This window comes from Euleptes europaea, chromosome 3 (assembly GCF_029931775.1).
Source record: "Euleptes europaea isolate rEulEur1 chromosome 3, rEulEur1.hap1, whole genome shotgun sequence".
Lineage (NCBI taxonomy): Eukaryota > Metazoa > Chordata > Lepidosauria > Squamata > Sphaerodactylidae > Euleptes > Euleptes europaea.
Window position 1 is genome coordinate 89,700,791 of NC_079314.1, and position 26,823 is coordinate 89,727,613.

The following is a 26,823-nucleotide window of genomic DNA, read 5'->3' on the forward strand; positions in this document are numbered from 1 at the left end:
AAGTTCTAATCAATCTCATCCCTTGATTGGGAGGATGCAATGGAAAAAGCAAAAAAAAAAAAAAAAAAGAGCCTTATTAAACTAGTTCAATTTTATACTGGAAATAACTAGGATGACTACATTAGCACTGTACCACTTTACTGACAAACACAGTTCCTAGAGCTAAATTACTGGCTCCCAGCAAACAATCAGTACGTTTCCTGGGTAGTGCTCTTAGGTAATCTGAAGCTAAGTAACTGAGACCATTTATGCAGGGCTGTTTTCCCACGGTCACCCTCGTCGACTGCTTTGGGGCTTCCTTTTGATTATACATGCCTTTCCCGACCATCAGAGGTCACCTCGTGCTCCCTGCACATTTTGCGGATTTTGGCTGAAACAGCAATTGGAAAACACGGGCAAAATGTGCGGGGAGAACGAGGCAACCTCTGACAGTCGGGAAAGGCATGCACAATCAAAAGGAAGCCCCGAAGCAGTCAGCGTGAGGGGCTCATCCTCTCTCCTTACAAAAGTACTCATGGACTCCCTGGAGTACATTAAGACACCCCAGGAGCCCCAAACCCAAGTTTGAAAAATACTACAACACAGAAACATATACAACAAAATGTATGTACACACTGCCTTAATTCATGGCACTATTTGCCGCTACTACCCTACAAATTTATTTCGGTTTAAGCCTTCTAAACAACCAGTTCTTTGAGCAGAGAGCAATTATTTGCAAAAACAATGTGGTGTGGCAATCTGGTAACAAAGGACATTTCACTGGGTTAGGTAGCAAAGTGAAGTAAAGATGACAGGAGATGTAACTCATACCATACCAAGTTTCTTCTGCCTCCACTAAAACACTGAACAACCAACAACTGTAATGCCCAGACATAAGGGCTGGTATAAAATACTATGTACTCATATGCACACACATGGAAGCTTTGGGGAAGTTGGCATCCGGGAGCCATGAACCAACAAATCATGCTCTCTGTGCCTGGTACGGCCTTTCACCAGTAGAGAGCTCTGAATTACCTTCATCCTTAGGAATGTGTTTTCTACTTCCAAGATCACAAGACCTAGCACTCGCTTAGAGACGCCTTCGGGCAATATCTATAGGCTATGCTAATTAGAGTGGAGTAGACACCTAATGTGCATTGGTGCTTTTGTGTATCAATCTGCTTGTCAGCAGCCATGGGCCTGCCCCATGCGAATGCATAAATGATACTAAGCTTCCTTTGTTTCTCTGGTGAGTAACACTGCATCTTATTTGTGGGTTATTTCACCCCAGGTCTGTGTTTAGCTAAATAAAGAACTGTTGCTTTTAACCTCCTCCTAGTTGTCTTTATTGAACTCTATAAGACAACCAGGCACTTCACAACCTATGTGAATTTACATGAAAAGTTTATAAGTAGTATTTTGCTTGGAGTAGTTCAAAAAGCTCAAGAAAGAAGAGATTATCCATTCTGTCAAAAGGCTTGTAACTACAACAGCTACCGAAGGAGGCAGTCACTGTAAAATTGGAAGCACACCTGCATATTTAATCCAAATTAAATTGCATGAATTAACACATTACTTTATATTAAAGTCAAAAGGAAAAAACCCCTGCAAACATATAAATGTTGTTTTCCCCAGCACAAATTAACGTACCAGTGCTTGAACTGTATCAGCCAAGTGACATACAAATAAGAAGGTAAGATGGGCTTCTGTCAGAATAGATAAAAAGCAATACTTTAAAAAATATTTTAAAAGCAGATTTTAAAAATTTAAATCGGATTGTTTTGATTTAAATTGAATTTTTAAAATAAAATGCTCTTTGAGGAAAAATCTATCTAAAGATAGTTTTCTATTTAAGATACATTATAGTCCAAAAATTATTAATCATTAAATAAGGATTAGTTTTTAATTATGTAGAATGAGGCTGTATATTGATGCAATGTTTAAATTTATGGTAAAAGAATTCCATTAATCCATTCACAATGTCATGCTCTTCCAGAGGTTTCTATAAGATTATTTTGGGCAATTTTTCTATCTAGAAGATATTATCAGAGATGCTTGGTTTTGCATTCTCAAAACAGTGAATTTGTATCTGCAGAGATTACATGCCTCTTCTTCACAGCAAAAAGTTATAAAATAAACAAACAAAGACCTTAATCCCATTGCGCCTTTGCAAATCTATGTACAGAAAATCAAGCACTTACCTCTTAAGTGGTAAGTTTCAAGAAGTTCTATGAATAGAAGATTGATTGGAGTATCATAGATCAGCACAAGGAGCTAGGTGTGAGGAGGGAGGGACAAACAGTAAAAATGATAGTGAAACCTTTTGAGCAGAATTCTCCACAAGACTTGGGATCTTTGTGTGTATAGCCTGAGGTTTATCATATTATTCTCTCCCTGGAGGAGAAAAGCTATAATGGCAGCAGGCTGTAAAAGAGACCCAATTTGGGAATATTTTAATGACGTTCCTCTACCTATGGGTAAGGCAGGCATGTGTGCAAAATGCAAGCACTGCAACAAAGAAATGCAAGGCCTGGTGGCCCGAATAGGGTTGCCAGCTCTAGGCTGGGAAATACCTGGGGATTTTGGGGGTGGGGCTTGATGAGGGCAGGGTTTGGAGAGGGGAGGGGCTTCAATGCCATAGTCTAATTGACAAAGCGGCCATTTTCTCCAGGTGAACTGATCTCTGTCGGCTGGAGATCAGTTGTAATAGCGAGAGATCTCCAGCCACCACCTGGAGGTTGGCAACTCTAGGCCTGAATGAACAACCTCATGAGAAGTGCTGTTTATGTAGAAAACCATGATTTAAAATAGTCTTACTGACTAGTGATTTAAATCAATTAGATTTAAATCAAATCTACCCTGGCTTCTGCTAAGAAAGGCTGTCTTCCAGCATGACACTGAATTTTGTTTTGTTTTTCAGCAACATCATAGATGCCTGACAGATGCTTTAATTCTTGCCATTAGTTGCCACTAAAAGCCAAATACAAGATGAATCAGAGCAACAACTGCCCATAAAGGTCACTTCAGTGCTGAATAGTTAACGTTTGTTCTACTTATCTCTCCTAAATCAACATACAGTACACAATGCTTTTCCATGCACATCATCGTCAGCATGTGTTGATACAATAGAGAGAATGTTGGGTGCCAACTAATGCTGAACCAGAGTTTTCCATATTTGAATCCAAGTTCGGACTTGGCCTCAAAACCTGAAGGATAGCTTTGGACAATCACCATCGTGCTGTTCATAGCAACACTCTCTTGTTCTCACATATACATGACAAGACCAGAAGCAAGTCTCAAACTCACATGTTTGTTGCTCCAATCCCATTACCACACAGTAAAAAGCCCAACCTGGAGATCCCACAGTTATTTGCATACAAGATCCTCTCAGATGCTGAACACCAAAATCTTTTTTTTTTTTGTAGCAGAGGAATAGAAATATCTGAACAGCCTTCCTCTCAGTCTAACTCACAACACTTATAAAGAAAAGAGTGAAACCAGTGCTTTGTACAAAGAAATGGCCTTTGAAATTATGACAGGCCTTGTTTACCCATGCAGTAGATTAAAATGGTACATTGGACTGCACGACTTCACACTGCAAGGAGACAATCACATTTTCAAATGTTCCCCTAAATTAGAATTTTCCTGCAAATGGAAAACCCGCACAGATATGTTCTCTCACAACCCTTGCCTTTCTACCTGCCATTAGCAGGAATTTTTTAAAGGTTAATAGTATTCAAAAGTAGAATTCTCCCACCTGTAGTCTGAACATAAGAAAGGCCCTGCTGGATCAGACCAAGGCCCATCAAGTCCAGCAGTTCACACAGTGGCCAACCAGGTGCCTCTAGGAAGCCACAAACAAGACGACTGCAGCAGCACCATCCTGCCTGTGTTCTACCGCACCCAAAATAATAGGCATGCTCCTCTGATACTAGAGAGAATAGGTATGTTCAGCCCCTTCTATTTCCTCAGTATGCTACCACCTCATGTGTAGACTAGGCCACAGACAGTGTAGATCAAGGGTCGGCAAACTGCGGCTCCCGAACCGCATGCGGCTCTTTGGCCCCTTGAGTGCGGCTCTGCCCACGTGCGGGTGCCTGGACGAGGAAGCCCCGCGCGGCGCCTTTCTCTCTTGAGGCCGCCCGGAGGGGAGGGGGAGGCAGAGAGCGAGCTGCCCCGGCGGCCGCCACCTCCCCACTCCCTGCCGCGCGGGCCCTCCTTCCTCCGGGGCTGGCAAGGGGAGAGCCAGAGCGCGGCGCTCCCTGCAGTGGAGCGGGGGGCTTGCCGACCATGGAGGGGCCTAACCCCTGAGGCGCCCTCCCTGGCCCCACATAAGGCCCCGACAGGAGCGAGAGGTGGGAAGGGGCCCGCCCCGGCGCTCAGTGGCTTGGCCTTTGGGGAACTCTGAAGGAGAGCCGAAGCCTAGAGTGCGCAGTGAGTGGCGGCGGCGGGAAGAAAAGAGCTGCTTTTCCCTCAGAGCGGGAACCAGCAGGTGTTCGCGGGGTGGCGGTGGTGGGGAGTGAACTGTGGCGCGCGTCTGGTCAGGTGACCCCGGGACTAGATGACCCTGGTGGTCCGTTCCAACTCTGATTCTAAGGTGAGCGGCTACCGAAGTTTAAGCTGGGATCAATGTTAAGGCGCCCCTGGACTCCTGCTTCATTTTTACTGCTTGTCAGAACCCACGTCTTCCACCAGCAGTCGGTTTCTCGCCACGACTGGGATTAGCTACGCCTAATCGTGCAAGCCGCTGAGCTCTGTGCCTCAACAAATAATATCTATTGATATGTGTTAGGCAGCTTTTAATCTACAAAAGGCCCTATGATTGTGTGACTTCTCTGTTTCTTGCCCCTCTCCAAGGCTATCCTATTCTAAGGATAGTTGAGAGGCCAGGCTAACTCAGTTTCTGTGTACAGAAACATCTTTTATGATTTTTTTGGGTCAAGTCCAACTACTGTTCCCCTATATTCCTGGCTATATATCTGTGACAATACTCTTTCCTTTACTGAAAGAGAAGAGGATAAACAGTAATGCAACTGCCAATACAGCTTACTCTTGCTCATTGTAACCTAGGTAATAGGTTGCAAACCACTAGTTAAAGACTAATGCGGTAGCACTGTCTTCTTTGCTGCTGCCTAATGCAATTCTAGATCATATTCTAAAGCACTCATGAAAGTAGGAGACAAATTATGGCAGTTTTCATACGCCAACTGGTGCATTCTATTCCCTTAGAATTGGACTGATTAACTCTTATGACACCTTTAAAAAACCAGGCATATTCAGCGCCACAACTTTAGGCTGCACAGGTAGATTTTAACATGTTCTAACACATTTTCTACTGGGTTTCTGCAATGGATATTCTAATGTCCCATCAATAAGAGCTATACAAAATTACAGTGCCTAGCATACAACCTGAATTGAGACAATTCTCAAATCATAGAGCAGCCAAGATTGATACACAGAAAGAGTCATGAGCACATTTACATACAATAAAGTTTAACCTGTGATTCAAAGCTCCAAATGGTTTTTCAATAAACAAAAAGCAGCCAAAATGAATATCTCAAAGAAATCATTACAAAAGTCAAGCAGTCTTCAAGTAGCTAGACAGCCAGCATGGTGTAGTGGTTTAGAGTAGTGGAATCTAATCTTGAGTACTGGGTTTGATTCCCCACTCCTCCACATGCAGCCTGCTGGGCTACTCACAGTTCTCTTAGAATTCTCTCAGCCCCACTTACCTCACAAGGGGCCTTTTGTGGGGGTGGGGAAGGACGATTGTAAACTGCTTTGAGACTCCTTAAGGTAGAGAAAAAGAGGGGTATAAAAACCAACTCTTCTTCTACACTCTCCAGACCAATGGAAGGGGATTAATCTATTACTTACACGGTTGTTCTTAGCTGGCAGGATTGCAGAAATTATAACCGAATGCATTTTACAAAAGGCACCCCAAAAGAATAAGAAAAGATGAAATCTACAGACAGTATGACATTTCCAAAAGTGTCCCTTTGAAACAAACAAAATAATCCCTCTTCCATTCACCAAATCAAGCTTAAATTGTGCGATATCTGTATGAGTATATTTACCGTATATACTCGCGCATAGGCCAAGTTTTTCAGCCCAAAAAAAGGGCTGAAAAAACCCAACTCGGCCTATACGCGGGTCAATACGGTAGATGGAGGGAGGGGGAAAACTTACCGCCGCCGCAGCCTCCAGAGCACCTTCCCCCGGGCCTGGAGCGGCCTGCTGGGCCTCCTGCGCGCCGGGGGGGGGGGGGCGCAGCCTCCAGCGCACCTTCCCCCGGGTCAGGAGCGACCTGTGCAACCTCCTGCGCGCCGGGGGGGGCCGCCTCCTCCTCCAGCGCTCCTTCCCCAGGGCCAGGAGTGGCCTGTGCAGCCTCCTGCGCGCCAGGGGGGGCCCTGCGGCCGCTGCCTCCAGCATGCCTTCCCCCGGGCCTGGAGCGGCCTGCTGGGCCTCCTGCGCACCGGGGGGGGGGCGCCACCTTCAGCGTGCCTTCCCCCGGGCCTGGAGCGGCCTGCTGGGCCTCCTGCGTGCCGGGAAGGGCCGCCGCCGCCTCCAGCGTGCCTTCCCCCGGGCCTGGAGCAGCCTGCTGGGCCTCCTGCGTGCCGGGGAGGGCCGCCGCCGCCTCCAGTGTGCCTTCCCCCGGGCCTGGAGCGGCCTGCTGGGCCTCCTGCGCGCCGGGGGGGGGCCGCCTCCAGCACGCTTTCCTCCAGGCCAGGAGCAGCCTGTGCAGCCTATACGCGGGTCAATACGGTAGATGGAGGGAGGGGGGGAAACTTACCGCCGCCACAGCCTCCAGCACGCCTTCCCCCGGGCCTGGAGCGGCCTGCTGGGCCTCCTGCGCACCGGGGGGGGGGGGGGCGCCGCCTCCAGCGCGCCTTCCCCCGGGCCTGGAGCGGCCTGCTGGGCTTCCTGCGTGCCGGGGAGGGCCGCTGCCGCCTCCAGTGTGCCTTCCCCCGGGGCTGGAGCGGCCTGCTGGGCCTCCTGCGCGCCGGGGGGGCCACCTCCAGCACGCCTTCCTCCGGGCCAGGAGCAGCCTGTGCAGCCTATACGCGGGTCAATACGGTAGATGGAGGGAGGGGGGAAACCTACCGCCGCCGCAGCCTCCAGCGCGCCTTCCCCCGGGCCTGGAGCGACCTGTGCAGCCACCTGCACGCCGGGGGGGGGGGCCCGCCGCCGCCTCCAGCGCGCCTTCTCCTGGGCCAGGAGCGGCCTGTGCAGCCTCCTGCGCGCCGGGGGGGGGGGCGCTGCCGCCTCCAGCGCGCCTTCCCACGGGTCTGGAGCGGCCTGTGCAGCCTCCTGCGCGCCGGGGGGGGGGCCGCCGCCGCCACCTCAAGCGCGCCTTTCCCCGGGCCTGGAGCGGCCTGCGCAGCCTCCTGCGTGCCGGGGGGGGCACCGCCGCCTCTGCCGCCTCCAGCGCGCCTTCCTGGGGCAGGGAGTTCCACAATTTAACGATGCGTTGTGTGAAAAAATACTTCCAGGTCATCATCCTGGGCCGGTTTGTCATCAGTTTGTAACAATTTCACTATTACCACAAGACATGGAGATTGTCTTAAAATGTTTAAGTGAACTGCTGTTTGAATCCAAGGCATTTTAGACTCATTGAATATCCAGAAATGTTACAAGCAGCAATTTCAACACAACTTTATTTTTTACATTACAAGGGCATTCAGATGCTCATGTATTTCACATTTAACTATGCATTCAGGCCTTTCCCACAGAATAGCAATTATATAAAAGTCAATCTTTCCTTGTCAGGGACGCACAGAATACAAAGTACCAAATTACAGACAGTCTCATGCCTGCTTGCACACTTCCCTCCTTCAAGTGGGAGACTGTGTAATTTAGCACAGTGGTTCTCAACCACCACAAGCACTAGTAGTGAGATGCAGAAGCAGTCTAGGTGGGATGCTGGGTTTACATAACAATTACTGAGAATCTGCACTCCCTCAGTCCCCATGTCCACCTGCAAATGTGAAGTGCCATCTCCTGCCAACCCTACCTACCATGGATTATCCATCTGTCACCTTTTGCCATGTTAGTAGTAAACTTGGCCGCTTGGTGTTTCTCCAAATCTTCCATAACCCCATGCCCACCAGCAAAGGTCTCAGATGCATTAACTCTACCTGCCAACATTATCCATCAAAGCCATGGCAATAAAATACACTCCCAAGTATACTAGTGTAATTTTTATGTCCCTAAAACTTACCAAAAATGATAAATGGCACCCAGGTTCTTTGACAGGGTGGGATGTAAAGGAGGAGAACCACTAATTTAGTGAATGGAATGGTAGTAATCTAAACTCAAAACCTTTCTCAGCTATGAAGCTCTAGCTCTGTAGCAAGTATGAGATAGTCTCTCAGTCTAAACTACCTTTCAGAGTTGTGGCGATAATGGTAAAAATCTATGCATCGCCTTGAACTCCTGCAGAAAGGATAGCATACAGATACAAACAACAAGTCTTCCTTCTATGAAGTCAACAGAGGTTAGGCAGCCACTGACAATGGTTAGATAATGTCCATATTATAGCAACTGTTTATCAAATGGACTGTTAGCTCACTTGGTTCGTCTTTTCACTAGTGATTTTGTCCTCCTATCTTCTAGAGATGGAAACGCATTTAAAGTATGGGCCATCATGTTTATGCAGACTGAAGCCTTAAGCAAGCCAAAAAGGTATGTTGATGCTGTCTGCCAAAAATAAAGCTATGAAAGTTTCCATAACAACTTCTAATTTCCCCTCAAATACCGCAGTGCCCATGTGAGGGGAAAGAGGACCAGTTGCCTTAAAATTCCAGACCTGGCTTCATGTCAGTTAGTCTATACTATTATATGAGATACAATGAGTCAGAGGTTCATTCCCACTACAGTGAACTGAAGACCTCTGCTCCCATATCTTGTCTGAAATATGGAAGCTACTAAGAAGGTAGGATTTAGAGGTTGAAAAGCAATTAGATCAGGGGTGGGGAATGTCAGACCCAGGGCTGTTTAAGGCCCATGAAATCATTTGGTCTGGCCCTTCGTGGGTCCTGGCAGATCTCTAGCTCAAAAGGATCTAAGACCGGTGATCCACCCCCTCCCGCGGACAGGAATAGCCTCTATTCAAGGCAGATGTGAGTTTGTTTTGCCAAGAAAAGGAACTCCCCCCCCTTGCAGAAGAGTCATTAGCTATGGAGCTGCTAGGACCGCCCAAGAAACTGTGTTGACCGTTTCCCACCTGGGACATGGAGAAACATATTTCCTCTGTACTACAAGATTAATGGCACTGACTGTCCGGTAGAATTATTCAAGTCTGAAATACACAGCTCACTTATCAAAAAAGACCCATCTAAATAAAGTGATCACAGATTAGCAGGCAGATCCTACTTGCATGCTTCTGTATTCTCTCTAGTATAGTGAAGTAGAATCCTATATACTGGTGATTTCATCATGTTACCTCAAATCATTTCCATCAAAACTATTCTTTATCTTAATGCTAAAATTAAAGAGCCTGTTACATACTCAGCACATTTAACTTGGCTACTTGAGATTTAATATTTAAAAAAACTAAAGGACGAATGCCTTAGAAAGGAAGCAATGCTTCGAGCACATTAACTCACAAGTGCTTTTTATATCACACACTCGGTTATGGCCCTTTTTAAATAAACTTGTGACTCACTGTTTGTTTTCTTCACCAGGAGGTGGAGTCTTGCCATGCCCTTCCATTACAAAATCCTCATGTTCCATCTGCGAAGGCAAGCATTGCATGTCAGCATCGATGGAGCAAAATACACACCATCCTAAGTGGTACTTTTTGCCTGTCAGCGCTTAACATATGATGACTTCTCAATCCTTATCCCTAACAACCAAGACACTGTCATTTGTAATTAACAAATGTCCATCCTCGGAATCACGCTGCCACTGTATAAAGTACATTTCCCCAATTGGTTCTTGTAGGTTATCCGGGCTGTGTAACCGTGGTCTTGGAATTTTCTTTCCTGACGTTTCGCCAGCAACTGTGGCAGGCATCTTCAGAGTAGTAACACTGAAGAGACACTGTCCTTCAGTGTTACTACTCTGAAGATGCCTGCCACAGTTGCTGGCGAAACGTCAGGAAAGAAAATTCCAAGACCACGGTTACACAGCCCGGATAACCTACAAGAACCAATGAACTCTGACCGTGAAAGCCTTCGACAATACATTTCCCCAAGTTTGTCCATTCTTGAATAAAGGAAAGCAGAAGTAAGAATGCTTCAGTAGCTCAAAATAAAATGAACAGATATGAGAAGTGGAATCTGTACTCACAACTGTATAAATATATGGACTCTGAATACTTTTTGCTTCTTTTTATCTAAAAGTTAGAAAGCCAAGCTCTAAAACAAAAGAGTGCTACATCATCTACTTAAGCTATTAAAATTCTTTAAAGATTACTGCTCCTATGATGAATTATCCTATCACTGTGGAATTTGGTACTGTAAAAGGTGGCTTTGGTGAAGGACATAAGCTGTCCAAAATTCAGAAAAGCTGGGTGAAAGATGGCCTACTTTTAACAAAATTGGAGGCCAAAAGAGTTTTCTTTTTGAATCCCACCAGTTTTTGTTGAACAGGATAACACATGCTGCATTCAAATGCCAAGCACAAAGTAAACAGTAGTTTGTGATAAAGAATGAATATATTTATTCTTGGATTAATCTATTTCTTCCTTGTATGCAGCAGATATTGAAGATTTCCTAGTTTCTTAGTGTGAAGCTAACTATAATTGGGTGTTATATCTAAACTGCTTTACCAAAATTGTGAATTTTTTCCTACCTACAAACCTGGATTCAATCCCTTTAAACTTTGGTTTAGAAAGTCTTCAATCTCAGATATACACACAAGAGGGTGGAGTGAGGGGAAGCCAAGAATAAACTACGCCCATTCTCAACCATAAATCTGACATCTGAAGGAAGCCTTTATTTAAGCTTCTGAGTGGAGAAGATGTTTTCAAAATTCAAGTGTGCCTTTAATTTTTGAAAATTTGTTCTACATTCTTTTAATACTAGGATATATTTTTTTAATCTCCACATTACGCAATGGACATGGAACCTATGTCATTCATGCTCACTAGGAACAGCCACAAGCAGATGTAAGCAACTACATTAATAGAAGACAAAGAACATGCTATTTAGCTGCAACCAACTCCACAGGGCAGTCCAAGCAAGACATGAGCAGACAACCCTGCTTAGCTCCCAAGCTCCATGGAGTCTGGGCTAAGCTGGGCTACTAACTAAGTTAATAGCTTGGCAGGAAGTAGTCTGGCAAGAAGGGATATGGACAGGCAAGGCTAGCTTGAAGAACTATGAACTTAAGTGATTCTGCAGAAGAGAACATAGCTGAATGGGGGGGATAAAGTCTTAAGAAAGTTTGAAAGTGGGTAAAGAAAGTTACAATTAAACAATGTGTGTGGAGAAAAACAAATGTAGCTCGGTGCCTGGGGAGGAAAAGAGAATGATCTTGAACAATGTCTAAGAAAGAAGCTCTGTGGGTTTTTTAAAATAGCAAATATTTTGAGCTACCCCAGGGGTGGCAATCCAGGCCACATTTAGTTCTGGTATCTAGGACCTAGTTCTCACTGAGGTGGTCACTCTGTCTCTGAGCTGTACAATTTCAGGCTGCCAGGGGGACACAAGTAACTGAATTACCTCCCCGCAAAAAACAAAGAAAATACCTGCCCCATAGAAAACTAGTGTGTCATGGAGAAGACCAAACTAAAACCCTTCTCACATACAGTAAATACACAAGAGCAGCTCTATACAATTATTGACATTTTACATTGTTAAAGAACACTGTTAATTACTCATGAGATTTGTGTTATCGCTGTAATTTTTGTAAATATTTCTTTGGTGAGGGGTACAAGGTGTTAAGATTTCAGAGTAACCATATGAAAAAAATACCTGAGCTGCAAGAATGTAAGGAACAGAGATATCTGTCACCATCTGTTCCACCAACATGTGCTTTTCATTTAGTTTTCTGAAAGTGTTATTTTTTTCAGCCCCCATGTTAATGTAGAGAGCACAAATGAATACACCCAGTGGCAGCTGCCATTAGGGGACACAGTGAGTTCCACATAAGGTAGCTCCCTACCCCACACATCCAGCAGCTTGCCTTCAATCCTCCTGGCCTATTTTATTTTTTACTTTTATTAATAAAGACAGCCAGAAACTGACTGCCTCTGCTACACTGCCTGCTGCCAGCACTTTCATGCTGACCTGTCTGGCTTCCCCTGTTTCAGCATGTGCAAGACAGCCCCAGTTCAGGTACATTTTCCAAACTACTTTAAACATAGTCAGTACAGCAGTGAATCCAATAGAGACTTCAGAGTCTGGCTATTCAGCATGCTGCAGCTAGCAGCTGGCTGAGGTCTGTGAAGAAGTGGTTAGGACACAGTGCAATGGAAAAGACAAATGTTGCTTCTGTGGCGTTCTCCTTCCATACTGTGTTCATATCGGAAGCACTAGCAAACAGGTTCTTTTTTAATAAAACAAAAAAGAGGACACAGGTACAGGAGGAAGAAATTGGGGAAAGGCTAGGGAGAAGCACAACTTTAGGAGGGGGAAGTGTTGGGGTGTTACTATAAACAAGCAGGGGTTTCTTTTAGACTATTTTACCAGGACAGGAGAAGCGGAATAGCAGTCATTTTCTTTCATGTTAAACATACTATTTTACCAAGAGTTGATGTAACTAAATTTACATTTTATTGAGCAAATTTCAGACATTTTGTTTTTAATTACTTATATTTCTTTTTGTGCAAGCTGGTCTCTGACCGTAGCAAACAAATGTATGTATGCATTTTAAACTCTTTATTACTTTAACACTACTGTACGCAAATATAAAATGGCATGGCTTAAATTATGGAGAACAGAAAGAGATTAGAAGGTTTGGGGGGGTGTTTTTTTGGCTTGCTAACTTAAAAGCTGCTTTTCAAGTGTAAGTGGAAAAATCAAATATGAGAATGTGTAAGGCAAAAGGGAAAACAGGTGTTTCTATACAAGTTAGTACTGCTACAGGAAAAACCCAGAACATTTTCCCTTTCAAAAACAAACATTCTAGGATCAGAAAGCCTAAGACATACACACTCACTAAAAAAAAGAAAAAAATCACACACAGTGCTCACTTGCAGTGTAGGCAGTCTGCCTTGGCCTTTCTACATCAATGTTCAGTAAGCACATAATTGCCCAATAACCTCTTAATTTCCTTATATTTTATTTCTAAGTTGCATTTTTTCCAAACAAGGGAAATTCAAAGAGACAAAAACATCAAAAATCAGACTCCCCTGGTTCCATAACTATAAGACAGACCATCTTAGATCTTCCTATTTGGTTAACCTCACATCTCAGATCCTTAGGGTGGCTTTCACCTCCCTAAGATTTCAGAACATGCTTTCAGCCTTTCTGACAGGGCGGAATAATAAAATCCCAAAGGAACATTGCACATGTACCTGTGGATCTTTATCACCGGAGGACATTTTTCATTATGTGCTGTCATATCCGTTGTATAGTGAGCCTAGAGCCAAATTCTTGGATGGAATTTTGAAAGGAGTAAATTTTTGTTCTGAAATTGATAATTTTTTTATTTTTACTCTCTGACTCTGATTCACATGTCACCTTCAGAATGTCTCAATTTGCCATTGCGGCCAGAAAGATTAGAGCTCTTGAAGTTATTAAGAAAATTTTTGCATAGGAAAGCAAATGAGTGCAATATTTGTTTTAATAGAGATTCTGTATGAAATAGTTTTTATCCAGGCAATGTATATTGATGCAATTTTATCCCTTTTTAAGCTTTTTGTACATATGTAAGGATATTTTTAACGGCCTATGGCTAAACAAATAAATGAATTCTCTTTCAAAAACCAGACTACCTATGAAATGAATACAGCCAAAATATTACTACCCAGACTAAGCTATAAGACCCACATTGCAGTATGAGCTTCACACAATATAAAAAACAGACCATAACAGTTATTTTTATCAAACAACCACCATAGGGTTGAAGAAGCAGAAGAAGAGTTAGTTTTTATATGCCGACTTTCTCTACCACTTAAGGGAGAATCAAACCAGCCTACAATCACTTTCCCTTCCTCTCCCCACAACAGATACCCTGTGAGGTAGGTGGGGCTGAGAGAGTGTGACTAGCTCAAGTGTCACCCAGCTGGCTTCGTGTGCAGGAGTGGGTAATCAAACTCGGTTCTCCAGATCAGAGTCCACCGCTCCAAACCACCACTCTTAACCACTACACCACGGTGGCTCTATTCAGCTATTCAACAGGTTGACTAGAGAACAGGGTTTGCCTGAAATCCAAAAGAGATCAAAGGCAGTAACAAGTTTGGGATGGGGGTTCATAAGCAGGTGGTGCAACTACAGAAAGGCCCCATCTTCTGAAGCCACCACCTTAACTTTGAAACGGTGAAAGCACAGTAAGAAGTGCCTCTAATGAACAGTTCAACTGCTGGTTAAGAAGGAAGATCGTCAGATACTCTCATTCTACACCACTTTGTATTTTATATGTCAAAATCATCACCTAGACTTCTGCCCAGATATAAATTGGGAGGTGTGCAGAAAAATCTGAAAACTTAAGGGGGGGATTAAATCCCCCCCTTTTTAAAGCCAAGTTTAAAGACTTACAACGCACTTACTTGATAAATTAGTGGTTGGACCTGTTCGTGCAACTGCTAAGCCGCTGCACCAGCGAAAAACGGAGGCAGCCACTCTAGGCCTGGGTGCGCTGGTGGGGGAGGGAGGTGGCTGCTCCGAGCCTGGGCATGCCACCCCCATCCCCAACTGGCCCAGCAGGGCCTGCAGCAGCTGCCTCTGTCCCTCGCTGGAATGGTGGCTGCACACCCGGGCCCAGAAGGACGGTGAAGGATGGAGGCCGATGTTCTAGGTCCTTGTGCACCAGTGGAGGATTGGAGGCGGCTGCTCCAAGCCTGGGCATGCCATCCTCCACTGGCTCAGTCAGTTCTCGGCAGTGCGGCAGCTGCTCACCGCATGCCCAGCCAGGCCGGTGTGGGGAGGTGGCTGCTCTGAAGGACGACACTAGCAGTCATTAGTACGTAAATGGGGAGAGCTTTATGGGTGAGGGGTCATTGGGGAGATTGTTGGGGAGAGCTTCAGGGGTGGGGGGAAGAGGGAATGAAGCAAAGTGAGGGGGAGGGATGCATGCTCTCCACAAGTTTCTTGAGGGTCCCCACTTGTGTTTATATAATACTGATACCAGCTTCAGTAACTTGCATTGGATGAGTGGAATGAATGAGGGGTCTGGCAGTCTTTAAAGTATACTAAATGTGCTACCACTTATGCAGGAATAATGACTAGAGTAGCACATTACAGGCTTATATGCCACTTCCCCATGCCGTGCATGAATTCTCTGTTTCCCTTTTTCCAGAACCCAGGATGATTAGTGTTAAGATCAGTTCATGGACAACAGTAAACATAATTAACTACAAACCAGAATTTGAAAACATGGTTAGAAAGCCTGTTCTGCAGATAATTATATCTAGCATAACAAACAGTACACATGTAATACTGACCATGGTTAGATCAGTAAAAGAGAAAGGGTGATATTTACGCAGATGGCAACAGCAGACAAGACTGTCCTATCACAGTAAGACAGTAGTGTTGTCTGCACTGGACCATATACATTATGACTCTATACTGCTTGTGCTTATAAAGGAGCTCCTAGGATGCCACAACTGAAAAGGAAGATTATAGTGACTTAAAAGTGAAATATGTTTCCAGCTTGATTGATTCTAAAGCTATTTTCCATTTATTGAGTACTAACCATCTCTAGGGCAAAGTGATGGAAAACCCAACACATTTGGTTTGTTGGGTGTTAACTGAAACAGACATCATCTTAGAGTTCAAGTGAAAGCTATTTAAAGCATTCAATTTTCACACTTCTAGTAATACAAGGTATTTTGATATATACTACAGAAAACAATAAGGCTTTAATCTACAAGCCATCAATATCTATTTCAAAGAAACAGTGCACAAATGTTGTGCAAACTGCTCAAGCCTGTCAAAAGGGAGAACATATTTTTATTCTAGACATAAATACAAATTATATCTTTAGCCCATCTTTCCTGCAATATGGAATGCAGGGTGCTCTTCACTGGGTTCTCAAGGGTGGGATCTCCCATGCACAAACTGACTAGATCCACACCCATTTAACTTCAGCAAGGTTGCTGTATTGTGTATCTTCAAACTATATCTTAGGACCTAATTGTAGAACAAATTTTGTTAACTAAGGTTTTAAAAAAACCTATACCAACTACACCAGGGGTGGGGAACCTCCGGCCCACGGGCCGGATCCGGCCCGCAAGTTCATTTTGTCCGGCCCCCGGCCCGCCTGCCGAGGCCAGGGAGCTCCACGGAGCTAGCTGTCGCTAGCCAGGCCCTCATCTCAGCACTTCGGGCTTCACTGGGAAGCCGGAGCGCGTGCACACAAAGCTGAAGATTGATTGGGTGATTGTGGGGGCGTTTCCTCCAAGTCTCCCTGCTCCTTGTGTGTGAGAGAAAACACGTGCCTGGCCAGCTCTCTCGGCAGCCCAACTTTGTTTCCTTGGCCCCCTCCCCTTCGCCCGTGCCCTACCGGCTTTTTCCAGGCGAGTGAGTGGCTTACCTCGAGTTCTTGCTGCAGGGAAGCCCATGCCTCCATTCCACCACCCGCTGCCTGCGCGCTTGCCCCACCACAGCCTCGAGTTCTTGGGGCGGCAGAGGTCCCTGCCTCCATGCCCCCCACCGCCTGCGTGCTTGCTGTGCCACTTGCTGAGGGTCCCTGCCCAGCCCTCCCTCTGCTTGAGCCCCTGGCCCGCGCGCTTGCTGCACCGCTGCCGAAGGGTCCCCCGCCAGCCCTCCCCATGTTTCATTCCCCCAGCCTGCGCGCTTGTGTACGTGCGTGTGCGCGAGATCCCCGGGCCGCTGGTGAGTGCGTGCGTGTGTGTGTGTGGGGGGGGAGAAGCCTCCCACCCTCTCTTTCCTTCCTTCTTTTTCTTTCCTTCCTCCCTTCCCACTTTCCTCCCTTCCCTTCCCTCCTTCCCTCCCCCTTTCTTTCCTTCCTTCCCTTCTTTTCTTTCCTTCCTTCCCTCCCCTCCCTCTTTCTTTCTTTCTTCCCTTCCCTTGCTGCGCCGCCGCCGCCAAAGGGCCCAGCCCTCCCTGTGCTCCATTCCCCCAGCCTGCGCACTTGCTGCGCTGCCGCCGGAGGGTCCTCCCCCAGCCCTCCCTGTGTATGTGCGTGTGTGCGGAGATCCCTGGGCTGCTGGTGAGTGCTTGTGTGTGTGTGGGGGGGGGGAGAAGCCTCCCACCCTCTCTTTCCTTCCTTCCTTTTTTTCTTTCTTTCCTTCCTTCCTTTCTTACTTTCCTCCCTTCCCTCCTTCCTTCCTTCTTCCCTTCCCTTCTTACTTTCCTTCCTTCCCTTCTTTCCTTTCCTTCCTTCCCTCCCCCCTTTCTTTCTTTCTTTCTTTCTTTCTTTCTTTCTTCCCTTCCTTCCCTCCCCTCCCCCTTTCTTTCTTTCCCTTCCCGCACCGCCGCCAAAGGGCCCAGCCCTCCCTGTGCTCCATTCCCCCGGCCTGCGCGCTTGCTGCGCTGCCGCGGGAGGGCTGCTGGTGAGTGCTTGTGTGTGTGTGTGTGGGGGGGAGAAGCCTCCCACCCTCTCTTTCCTTCCTTCCTTTTTTTCTTTCTTTCCTTCTTCCCTTCCCTTCTTACTTTCCTCCCTTCCCTCCCTCCCTCCTTCCTTCTTCCTTTCCTTCCCTTCTTTTCTTTCTTTCCTTCCTTCCTTCCCTCCCCTCTTTCTTTCTTTCCCTCCCTCCCCTCCCCCCCTCTTTCTTTCTTTCTTTCTTTCATTCTTTCTTTTTCTTTCTTTCTTGCAAACCTCCAGGTGGTGGCTGGAGATCTTGCAACCCTAGCCTCTTTCTCCCCCTCCCCCACACCAGGAGATCTATGCCTGGTATGGCCCCCAAACGATGTTATAAATGTGAAAATGGCCCTCTGAACTACACAATAGAGTGGTTCCAGGACAGCCTGCTGAATGAAATAGAGTAGTCTCTTTGAAGTAAGCCTGACAGATTTGTACAACTTTCTTTGGAATGAGGCATGGCATACATCTCTTATTTGTCATTATCACGTTGCATTGCATAATGCTTAATTTTTTTAAAGTACTAAACTCAACTGTCAGCAACTGGGCAAACAAAATGGCCTTGACCTGAAAATTATGTTGGAGATTCTTCACGTTCAGATTAAGTCCTGCCTGCTCTACATTTAATCAGCCTCCAGAGTCACCAAGATGTAAAGGCATGGCTTGGGGGTGAGAATGCACACTTTCGCCAAACTAGCTGAATCAACTGTGTGCAGTTCACTAGAGCATGGGGTAGCAGCTTCATTATCTAGTGATGCTACACCATTAATATTACACATGCAGTAGTAAAAGGCAAGAACAGGAAGCAAACACACAGACAAGGATAAGACAACAAATGCACAAGCCTACAGACAATCTTGTATGCATACATTCTCACAAAATTTTAAATTAAAGTAAATTAAATAAAGTAAATCAGTTAGTTTGGCTGATGGGGCTTTCAGGTTGCATACAATATATGAACAGAGGTATATGCTATAAATTTTACAAATACTGTTGAGCGCTTAGGAGAATGCAGCTAATGAAATCTATGCAACTTACTGGAGTGGGAATGAGAAAATACACATAAATAATATTTCTTGGTCTTTCTCAAGCCATAGATGATTTAGAACATGATAATTTCTTCACCTGTTCTAAGTTGTTTATTCAACTTGACAGCTTCTCCTTCAAAATTTCACACATTTTATTCAGTCTACTTTCCCATACTTCTCTTTATAACTCTCCATACCTAGGGCACTGCCAGAATAGTCAAAACACATTCACATAAGTCTCAGGCCTCTTCTCTGAAGTTAGAGCCTAAACCTTGCTGAGCTTCAGAGATAAACTCTTATCATTCCCAGCAGATATTCAGTATTTGGCTGTTCAACATGAGATGGCCAATTTTACAACTCCCCCGTGTTGCTTAACGTGCATGAAAGGGGTCAAGAAGGTTCCCCCCCCTTTTTTTAAGATTCTAACTTGTTTGAGCACTGACTTTGAAAGGGCTACTCAAAGTGCAAAATAAGTCAGTGAATTAAGCATTATTTTAATTCATACTTTCAGAGCAGCTCACTTTAATAAGCATGCCAAACCACAGTTAATGAAGCTTAACTATATCATGTTAAAAGTATAGGTGAAAATAGAATCCAACTGACATAGAAGAATGTAACTTCACCAGTTGAGAGATGCAATGTCATGCCTACAAGTAGTTACATTTTTATCCTACTTTTCAGCCAAATATTTCCTCCCAAAGCAGCTCACAGGAATCTGAAAATACTTCCAACAGTTTAATAAAAGTATGTATTTTAGCAAGCCACTTCCTGCCTTCCCTCTGAGGAGTAAATGGCTAGCAGTTGAAGTCTGACTGAATAGGATTTTAAAGCAAAAGATTATAGATTTGACATCTACACAATCTGATTTTTGTGGCATTTAAAAGCTCTTATAAGGCAACCTGTTGAGTGGTTCACTCAGGTGGATTAGCCATTTACTTTACTGGGGGAAATCCCACTGGACCATTGTCCTAAGTAGAGATGTGGAGGCTTGGGGAAAATTAAAACGGAAAAATTCAGGAAAAAACCTTATCCCCTCCAATTTTTTCTGAGTGGAAAAATTGAAAATTTTGGGGAGTAACTGAAAAAACCTTCTATGAAATATTTTTCTTTTAGAATGAGTGAAATGCTTTTAAAAACAATGTGTGCATGCTATAGACATAAACAGCTTTCAAGATGTATTTTTGCACCTAGAAGGATACCTGATCATCATGAGGGGAGCATGCAGGCCTTTCATTGCTTCTCAAGTGTTGCATGCCTTCTGTTCTGTTTTTGACCTTACTCGTCCATTTTCATCTCTCCCTCAAACCACAGTGATACATTTACCCACAGGCTGGGCAACAAGTAGCTTAGTGCCATAAGGTAGCATGGGGCACATCAGCTTGCAGTTTTCTCTCAAGTACTGGGTACATTTGTAGTTTTGCTTGTAGAAAACTAAAGCATTTATAACTTTTACATTCCATAAAGATGTCAAGTTATAAATGCTAAGTTATAAATTATGCATTTTATGTTGTTAGAGTAGTAAAGTTAGTTTAGGTTTAATAGGAAAGTAAGTATTACATATGTTTCAATTTTCCCCAAAATGTCTGTTTCCCCCCAAAAAATTCTGGAAATTTTACATCTCTTGTCTGAAGGTCCATCCCCCCCACACACACACAGCAGGGCCAATGAGGAGGGGATGGATACTGCTGGCATAGGGTGAAGCCAGGAGCCACTGTGACTATCCTCCTCCTTGCCCAGGCCAGCAAAAAGGAACACAGGCACAACAACACTCAGCTGTACCCTGCGCTGGCATGGTGAAGCTGGTGAGAAGGATCACTGGCACAACGCCAGGCTTGGCCCTGCTGGAATGGGTGTGGTGCAATCACTGAGGAGAAGCATGGCATTACCCATACTCGACAAACCACACCATGCCCAGGCTGGCAAGGAGGAGCACATACACACCAGATTTCACCCTGTGCCAGCTGAGGCATAGTGTGTCTGGAGCATGACAGCGCCCACTGTTGCCATGCTGGTTCCAGTAGGGTGCAGCCACCACAAAGCAGTATTTTGATGTCTCCTCTCTCACTAGCTTGTTCTTCAACCCTCCATGAATTGAGACAGCAGGGGAGCAGGAGGGGTATGGCAATTTTCCAGGGTTGTTTTTGGCTTCCCTGTCTATCCCATTCCCTAGTCTCACCAAATCCACTGTCTGTTACGGTTATTTCATAGATTAGGGTCTGCTGCCAATTGCTTTGGCAGAACCTAGTGCGGGGAAAACTTAAATTTATCATGCTGCAGAAAATTAACATTGTTACAATTGAGACTAATCTGAGATTTGTGTCTACTTTCTTTCAAGGCCTCACTTGTCAAAACAGTATTATCAGAAACAGAATGACAAAGTTTGTAGTATTCATCCTCAATGAGACCTTATCAGAAAGCAAGTTACCAAGATCTGCGGTATTTGGTTGCAACATGTAGTGCAAGCTCTGCAGTTTATTAGAGCTTAGAAGACAAATTCACAGCACATGATCCCACTTGCTATACATACGTCTCTGTTCTGCTGCAGTTACAGCTGCTATCTGGTAAGGGTGAGCATTCTGTGTTTGCAGTATGCTACTGTCATGCTTCGTGGCATTTCTAGCTTCACTACTGGTGGCATTTCTAGCTTCACTACTGGTAGTCTAACAACCACCTACAAGACTCCCCCGATTCATTTGCAAACCTTAACATACTACCTGTGAAACTACTAACCTTGTTGATGAAGCAGAATTTTATTCAATACTTCTTGAGCATATTTTGCGCTGCTTACAAAATGGTTGCTTGGGAAAGCAACCTCTGCAGAATCTGTTAAAGCAGGGGAAAAGGGTCTATATCCTAACTGTGGTCACAATGTTAAACAAAGAAATTATGGCTTTCTGCTATGAACTAGTAAATAACCACGTTGACATGCTCAAGGGTAAGACCTGCTTCTTATATTTCCTTTCACTACATGCTGTTGTTTTAACTGCCTATGTTCACAAATGAGCCTTGTTTGTGTTTCACATCCCTGTTTTTCTTTAGATATGCTTTACTATAACAATTTGGTTTGTTATGGCAAATGTATCTAAAATGGGTGACACATTAAAGCAGGGGTGGGGAACCTCAGGCCCGGGGGCCGTATGCGGCCCCCGAGGACATTTTTTGTGGCCCTCGGGAGCTCCGGGAACCCTGCCGCAAAGGCGGGGCGCAGGGTGGCCCTCCCCGAGGGTGTTCCTGGGGCCACGGCTTACAGCGCCCTTGTAGCGCCCTTTGGACCTCCTCTCACTGACTGTTGGTTGTTGGTCGGCGAGAGGGGAGGGGGACTCTTCCCCCAAGGCTGCCCCCTACAGCTGCCGCGTGCAGGAACGCTGCGGCACATTGTAAGCCCCTCTCGCTGCCTGTCAACTGTTGAGCAGCGGGGGGGGGGGAGAGGCTGGCGGCTCCCGGTGGCAGAGCATGCATGCAGAACCAATTGGGCTTGGGGAGGGCTTTTATGGACTCTGGGGGGGGGGAGTGCACGAAGACTGGGGCCCGGTTGCTTGGTGCTCCGCCGGGTGTGTGTGTGTGAGCGGGGGAGGCTTTTCTCTCCTCCTCTTTTTCTGTCACTCTTTCTCCCCCTCTCTTCCTCCCTCTTTTTCTCTTTGTCTCTGTCCTTTTTTTTCTTTCCCTCTGTCCTTTTCTTTCTTTCTCCCCCTCTCTCCATTTCTTTCTCCCTTTCTCTCTCTTTCTCCCTCCCTCCCTTTTCCTCTTTCTCTGTTTTCCTTCCTCCCTTGCCAATCGACTGTGGGCTGCGCCCCTCTGGTGCCTCGTTTTCTGGGGCCCACCGCTGGCTGCCCTCCCACCTGGGAGGGGGGAGGGGGGGCGCCCTGCAGGCCTTCTCTGGGTGGCCTCCCCTGGGGTTGCCAACCTCCAGGTGGTGGCTGAAGACCTGGCAACCCTAGCCTTCCCCCCCCCCACCGGGAGATCTACACCTGGTATGGCCCCCGAAAGATGTTATAAATGTGCGAATGGCCCTTGGCAGGAAAAAGGTTCCCCACCCCTGCATTAAAGCAACAGAAAATTAAAATCTAACATAAGGATCATTACATCCCCCCATCCTCTCTGTCAACAGGCCATCACTGAAGTAAAGACTAGAGATGTAAAGGCCCGGGGGGGGGGGGGAGAACGACGACCAAAAACGTCGTTCCCCACCAAGGACTCCCCATCCCAATTTTTCTAATGAAACACTGGGAAAATTGAGGGAGTGCTGAAAAGAACTCCCATAAAATATTCTTTTAAAATGAGTAAAATGCTTCTTAAGGAAAGTTTTTCATACTCAAGACGTACAGCATGAAAAAAACTGAGGACTTTTTCAAATTCTTCAATGAAATAATTCGGAACTTTTGGGGAACAATTATTTATTTAAAACATTTATTAGCCACCTTTCTCCCTTGCAGAACTCAAAGCAGCTTACAAAACAAATAAAATTACAAAAATGCAATACAAACAATATAAATAAAACAATTATAAAAACACATAGAAGGTCATAATTTTAAAACCCCAATTAGCACTGAAATCCCCCTTTCTTTGGAAATTGAAAGCAGCAGCATTTCCCTAAAGGAAGAACTAAACCTGGCTTTCCCCCAACTCTTTGGGACAGGAGAGGTGTCAGAAGAGCCCAAAAAGCATCATTTGTGCATATGCAGGGAAGGCTTTTCAGAAGCTGCTACCTCATCACAGGGCAATACATATCATGGAAACTCAACAATGCTGGGGAAATGAAGTAGAGAGATTTAAAGAATGTATAAAACCCTTCTTAAGGCAATGTCTTTCACACTCAAAACGTATAGCTTGAAAGAAGTCTGAGGACTTCTTCAGTTTTTCCAGTGGAAAAATTGAGAAGTTTTGGGGAGCACTGCAAAAACTGATTAAAAATTTGCACCTTTTTGAATGAGAAACCCCTTGTCTTCCAAAGCATTTCACTCTTTCCAAATATACCGGATGAAAAAGTCTAACGACGATAGAATACATAATCTTGTTTGATTTGTGGTGACTTGTAAATCACATAAAAATTACATGTATTACATTATATGTAATTAATTTTTTTAAGTATTTCATGTATTTTAATTTACACCCCAAATCTGTGTGTGTGGAGGTAACAGTTTCCCCATAGTTTTAAAACTTCTGGAAATTTTACATCTCCAGGGACATGGCAAGAAGTTTGTTTCGGGGGCGGGGCAGGAGTACAAGGCCACACAACATGGATCCACTAGGCCAGGGGTCGGCAAACTCATTAGTCAAAAGAGCCAAATATCAACAGTACAACGATTGAGATTTCTTTTGAGAGCCAAATTTCTTAAACTTAAACTATATAGGTAGGTACACTGTTTATTAACTTAATAAACTTTAATTAAAGTTTTAAGTCTTAATTAAACTATAGGTACACTGAATAAAACTTGATATCATACTTAATAGTGATCTTATTTATTGATAAAAATTAAATTGTAAGTCCCTGCCATTTTCCCCTCCCCGTCCGGAGTCCTCGTCTGGAGGCCTGGTCTACCGCCATAAAAGCCTATTGGTAGACCTGGCCTCCAGCTGAGTCCCATTGGGAGGCCAGGTCTACCCATTGGCTTTCTTGGCAGTAGACCTGGCCTCCGGAGGCCCATAGAAGCCAATGGGTAGACCTGGTCTCTGAAGGGGGACTTTCCCCTCCTCGGAGTCCAGGTCTACCGCCAAGAAAGCCAGTGGGTAGACATGGCCTCCCAACAGGACTCAGCCGGAGGCCAGGTCTACCAAAGGAAGCCTGCACCGCCCAACAGTTGAGCGGGCGCAAGAGCAGGGGCTCCGAACCAAGTTCGGAGAGCCGCACCCAACGGGCCAAAGAGCCACATGCGGCTCTGGAGCCGCAGTTTTGAGACCCCTGCACTAGGCTGCACGTAGCCCATGGGCCATATATTCTGCATCCATGCTGCCATCAATTCTGCCATATAATTGAAGACCTATCTGGAGGGTAAGGCAGCATACAAATGTTTTAAATAAATAAAATTTGCCACTTAACTGGAACAAGCAGCAAACAGCTGAGTGCACCTACATAATATATATCACCTGATATATGTACCTCTAGGCTGAATGATGACCTATAATACCAAAAATAAAATTTCACGTCCATGCTCCTGCCACCATTGCTCTATTGTATATTTTTAAAGTTGAGGAAACACAGCAATAAGACAGATGCACTTAACAGGTTTCAGTATTCTAGCTTTTGATCCTCTTACGGATTTATAACAGACTCCTTCTATCCCACTTCTGATATATCTTGTACAAAGGTACATTCCAAAACAACAGAAAAGCAAACTACTGTACTGGAGGAGAAGCAGGGGAGTATCTTGGTAAACAGAGGAAGGGACTCACACAGCAAAATTTACTTTGCAACATTTGGATGAAAGACTACAATGAGTTATTAAGTATTAAGATACCCTGCTTTGTGATTTCTTGTATAGAACCTAAAGAATTCAAAGATCAGTTAAAACATACATTTATGCAAACACAAACTGATTAAGTACTAGCAACAATACAAATTTGAACCATTTTTTTTACTGACCAGCTTTCCACAACATACCATCATTTTTAATGTTCATTATTACAGCAATAATTATTACATTATTACAGTAATTTGCAACATGAAACAACAACATCTCAGGCAAGAGCTGAAGAGTTCTAAATTATTCAGAAGGGGTATAAACAGCATGCTATGTGGACATGTAAGTCCATTACATTAACATGGTTAAATGTATCTTCCCTCACGTAGGAAGGAAAACATCAAGTATTTGAGAATATTTTTAAAACTATCCCACAGTTGCATGCAATGGTTTTAATAAAGCAAGCACAACAGTTTGATGCCAGCTTATTTATAAGCATGTGTATTAGATTTTGTCGGTCTTGCAAATAATTCCATAGAAGTTATAAGCCTACACAAAAAAGTTACTAGGTTGTTGGTATGTGTACACACGTCATTTACAACATATCAATCCCATCAAAAAGGAAAGACCCAGCTCTTCAAATTCACAAAAGCTTCCATGCCCAATTTCCTGAAAGCAAGTTGTATTTGCCCATGGCAACCAGGAGTGGCTATTTATAATCCTATTTGAATACATTTTAATATGTGCATTGATCTAAAATTATTACAGCATGCACACAGTCTCCAAGATACAAACATTTGAATGAAAGAAGCATTATGACTAACTGTCACATCCTCAAGTCTTAAGTTTAGCATATGATGATCAGATTTCTCTCTCATTCTATTTGTGCATATTTCTAACCTGGAATACTCATATCAATATTTACCCTAATCTCATTCTACTATCTCACTGACCTTGGAACTGCCTTCCTCCAAAATTTCTCCCTCATCAATTTGCATGGAAACAGAATCTGTGGAAACTCTACTGAAGTATGAAGATCTGCCTAAAAGAAATAAGGGGAAGGAAAATTGAAGAAGTTATACTGGTATTTGAGCTTTTATTTGAGGTCATACTGCATAATGAAATACTGAATCTCTTAGGCAATATCAATATTTGATCCAGTACGGAAGACACAGGTATCTTGGCAAAAAAGGGAATGAAGTAGGATAAAATGCTGATATGTAGACACACACATGCACATTAAGAGATTTAGGGGTGGTGAGAACAAGGCAGGTGTAGCAGTTAAAGTTGCTACTCCTTCCTCACCAGAAGAATTCTAGGGCACTCACAGATTCTTTCAGGGAAAGAGCATTTCCAGAAAAAATACTGCCATATGGAACTCAGATCTGTTGCATTACAAAGTTTCACAGTTAGAAGTGAATAATCAGTCATTCATTATACTGTGAGCATTCTCTTTAACTTCTAACTAGTTATTTTTATTTATTAGATTCCTATCCCACCTATACCTGGCCACAGCTGGGCTTGGGGTGGCCCACAACACATTCAACATTAAAACATAGGCTACCATTAAAATTCTAATACATAAAAACTCTATCAGCGCCTTTAAATTACTACTACAATAGTGGGGGTTCCCAAGAAAGGAGTGAGTAGAGGGATAGAGCCAACTCAACAAATTAGCCAATAGATGGAAGGGGGGTGGGTGGGAGGCCAGCTAGATGGGAAATAAAACGTCACTGCCCTCAGCCATAGAGCTGGCAGAACAT

The 26,823-nt window shown here is 44.5% G+C and overlaps 1 protein-coding gene across 1 annotated transcript in view; it reads right to left on the reverse strand.

Moving 5' to 3' along the window:
- Positions 1-26,090, reverse strand: part of TNRC6B (trinucleotide repeat containing adaptor 6B) — a 122,116-nt gene extending 96,026 nt beyond the window's left edge. Inside the window, exons 1-2 of the mRNA XM_056845956.1 lie at positions 26,014-26,090; positions 9,647-9,714 (exon numbers count right to left, since the gene is read on the reverse strand). Of these exons, the coding sequence (XP_056701934.1) occupies positions 9,647-9,714; positions 26,014-26,058 (113 nt within the window). The 5' untranslated portion in view covers positions 26,059-26,090. The remainder of the gene's footprint in view (positions 1-9,646; positions 9,715-26,013) is intronic.
- Between the last annotated feature and the right edge of the window lie 733 nt (positions 26,091-26,823).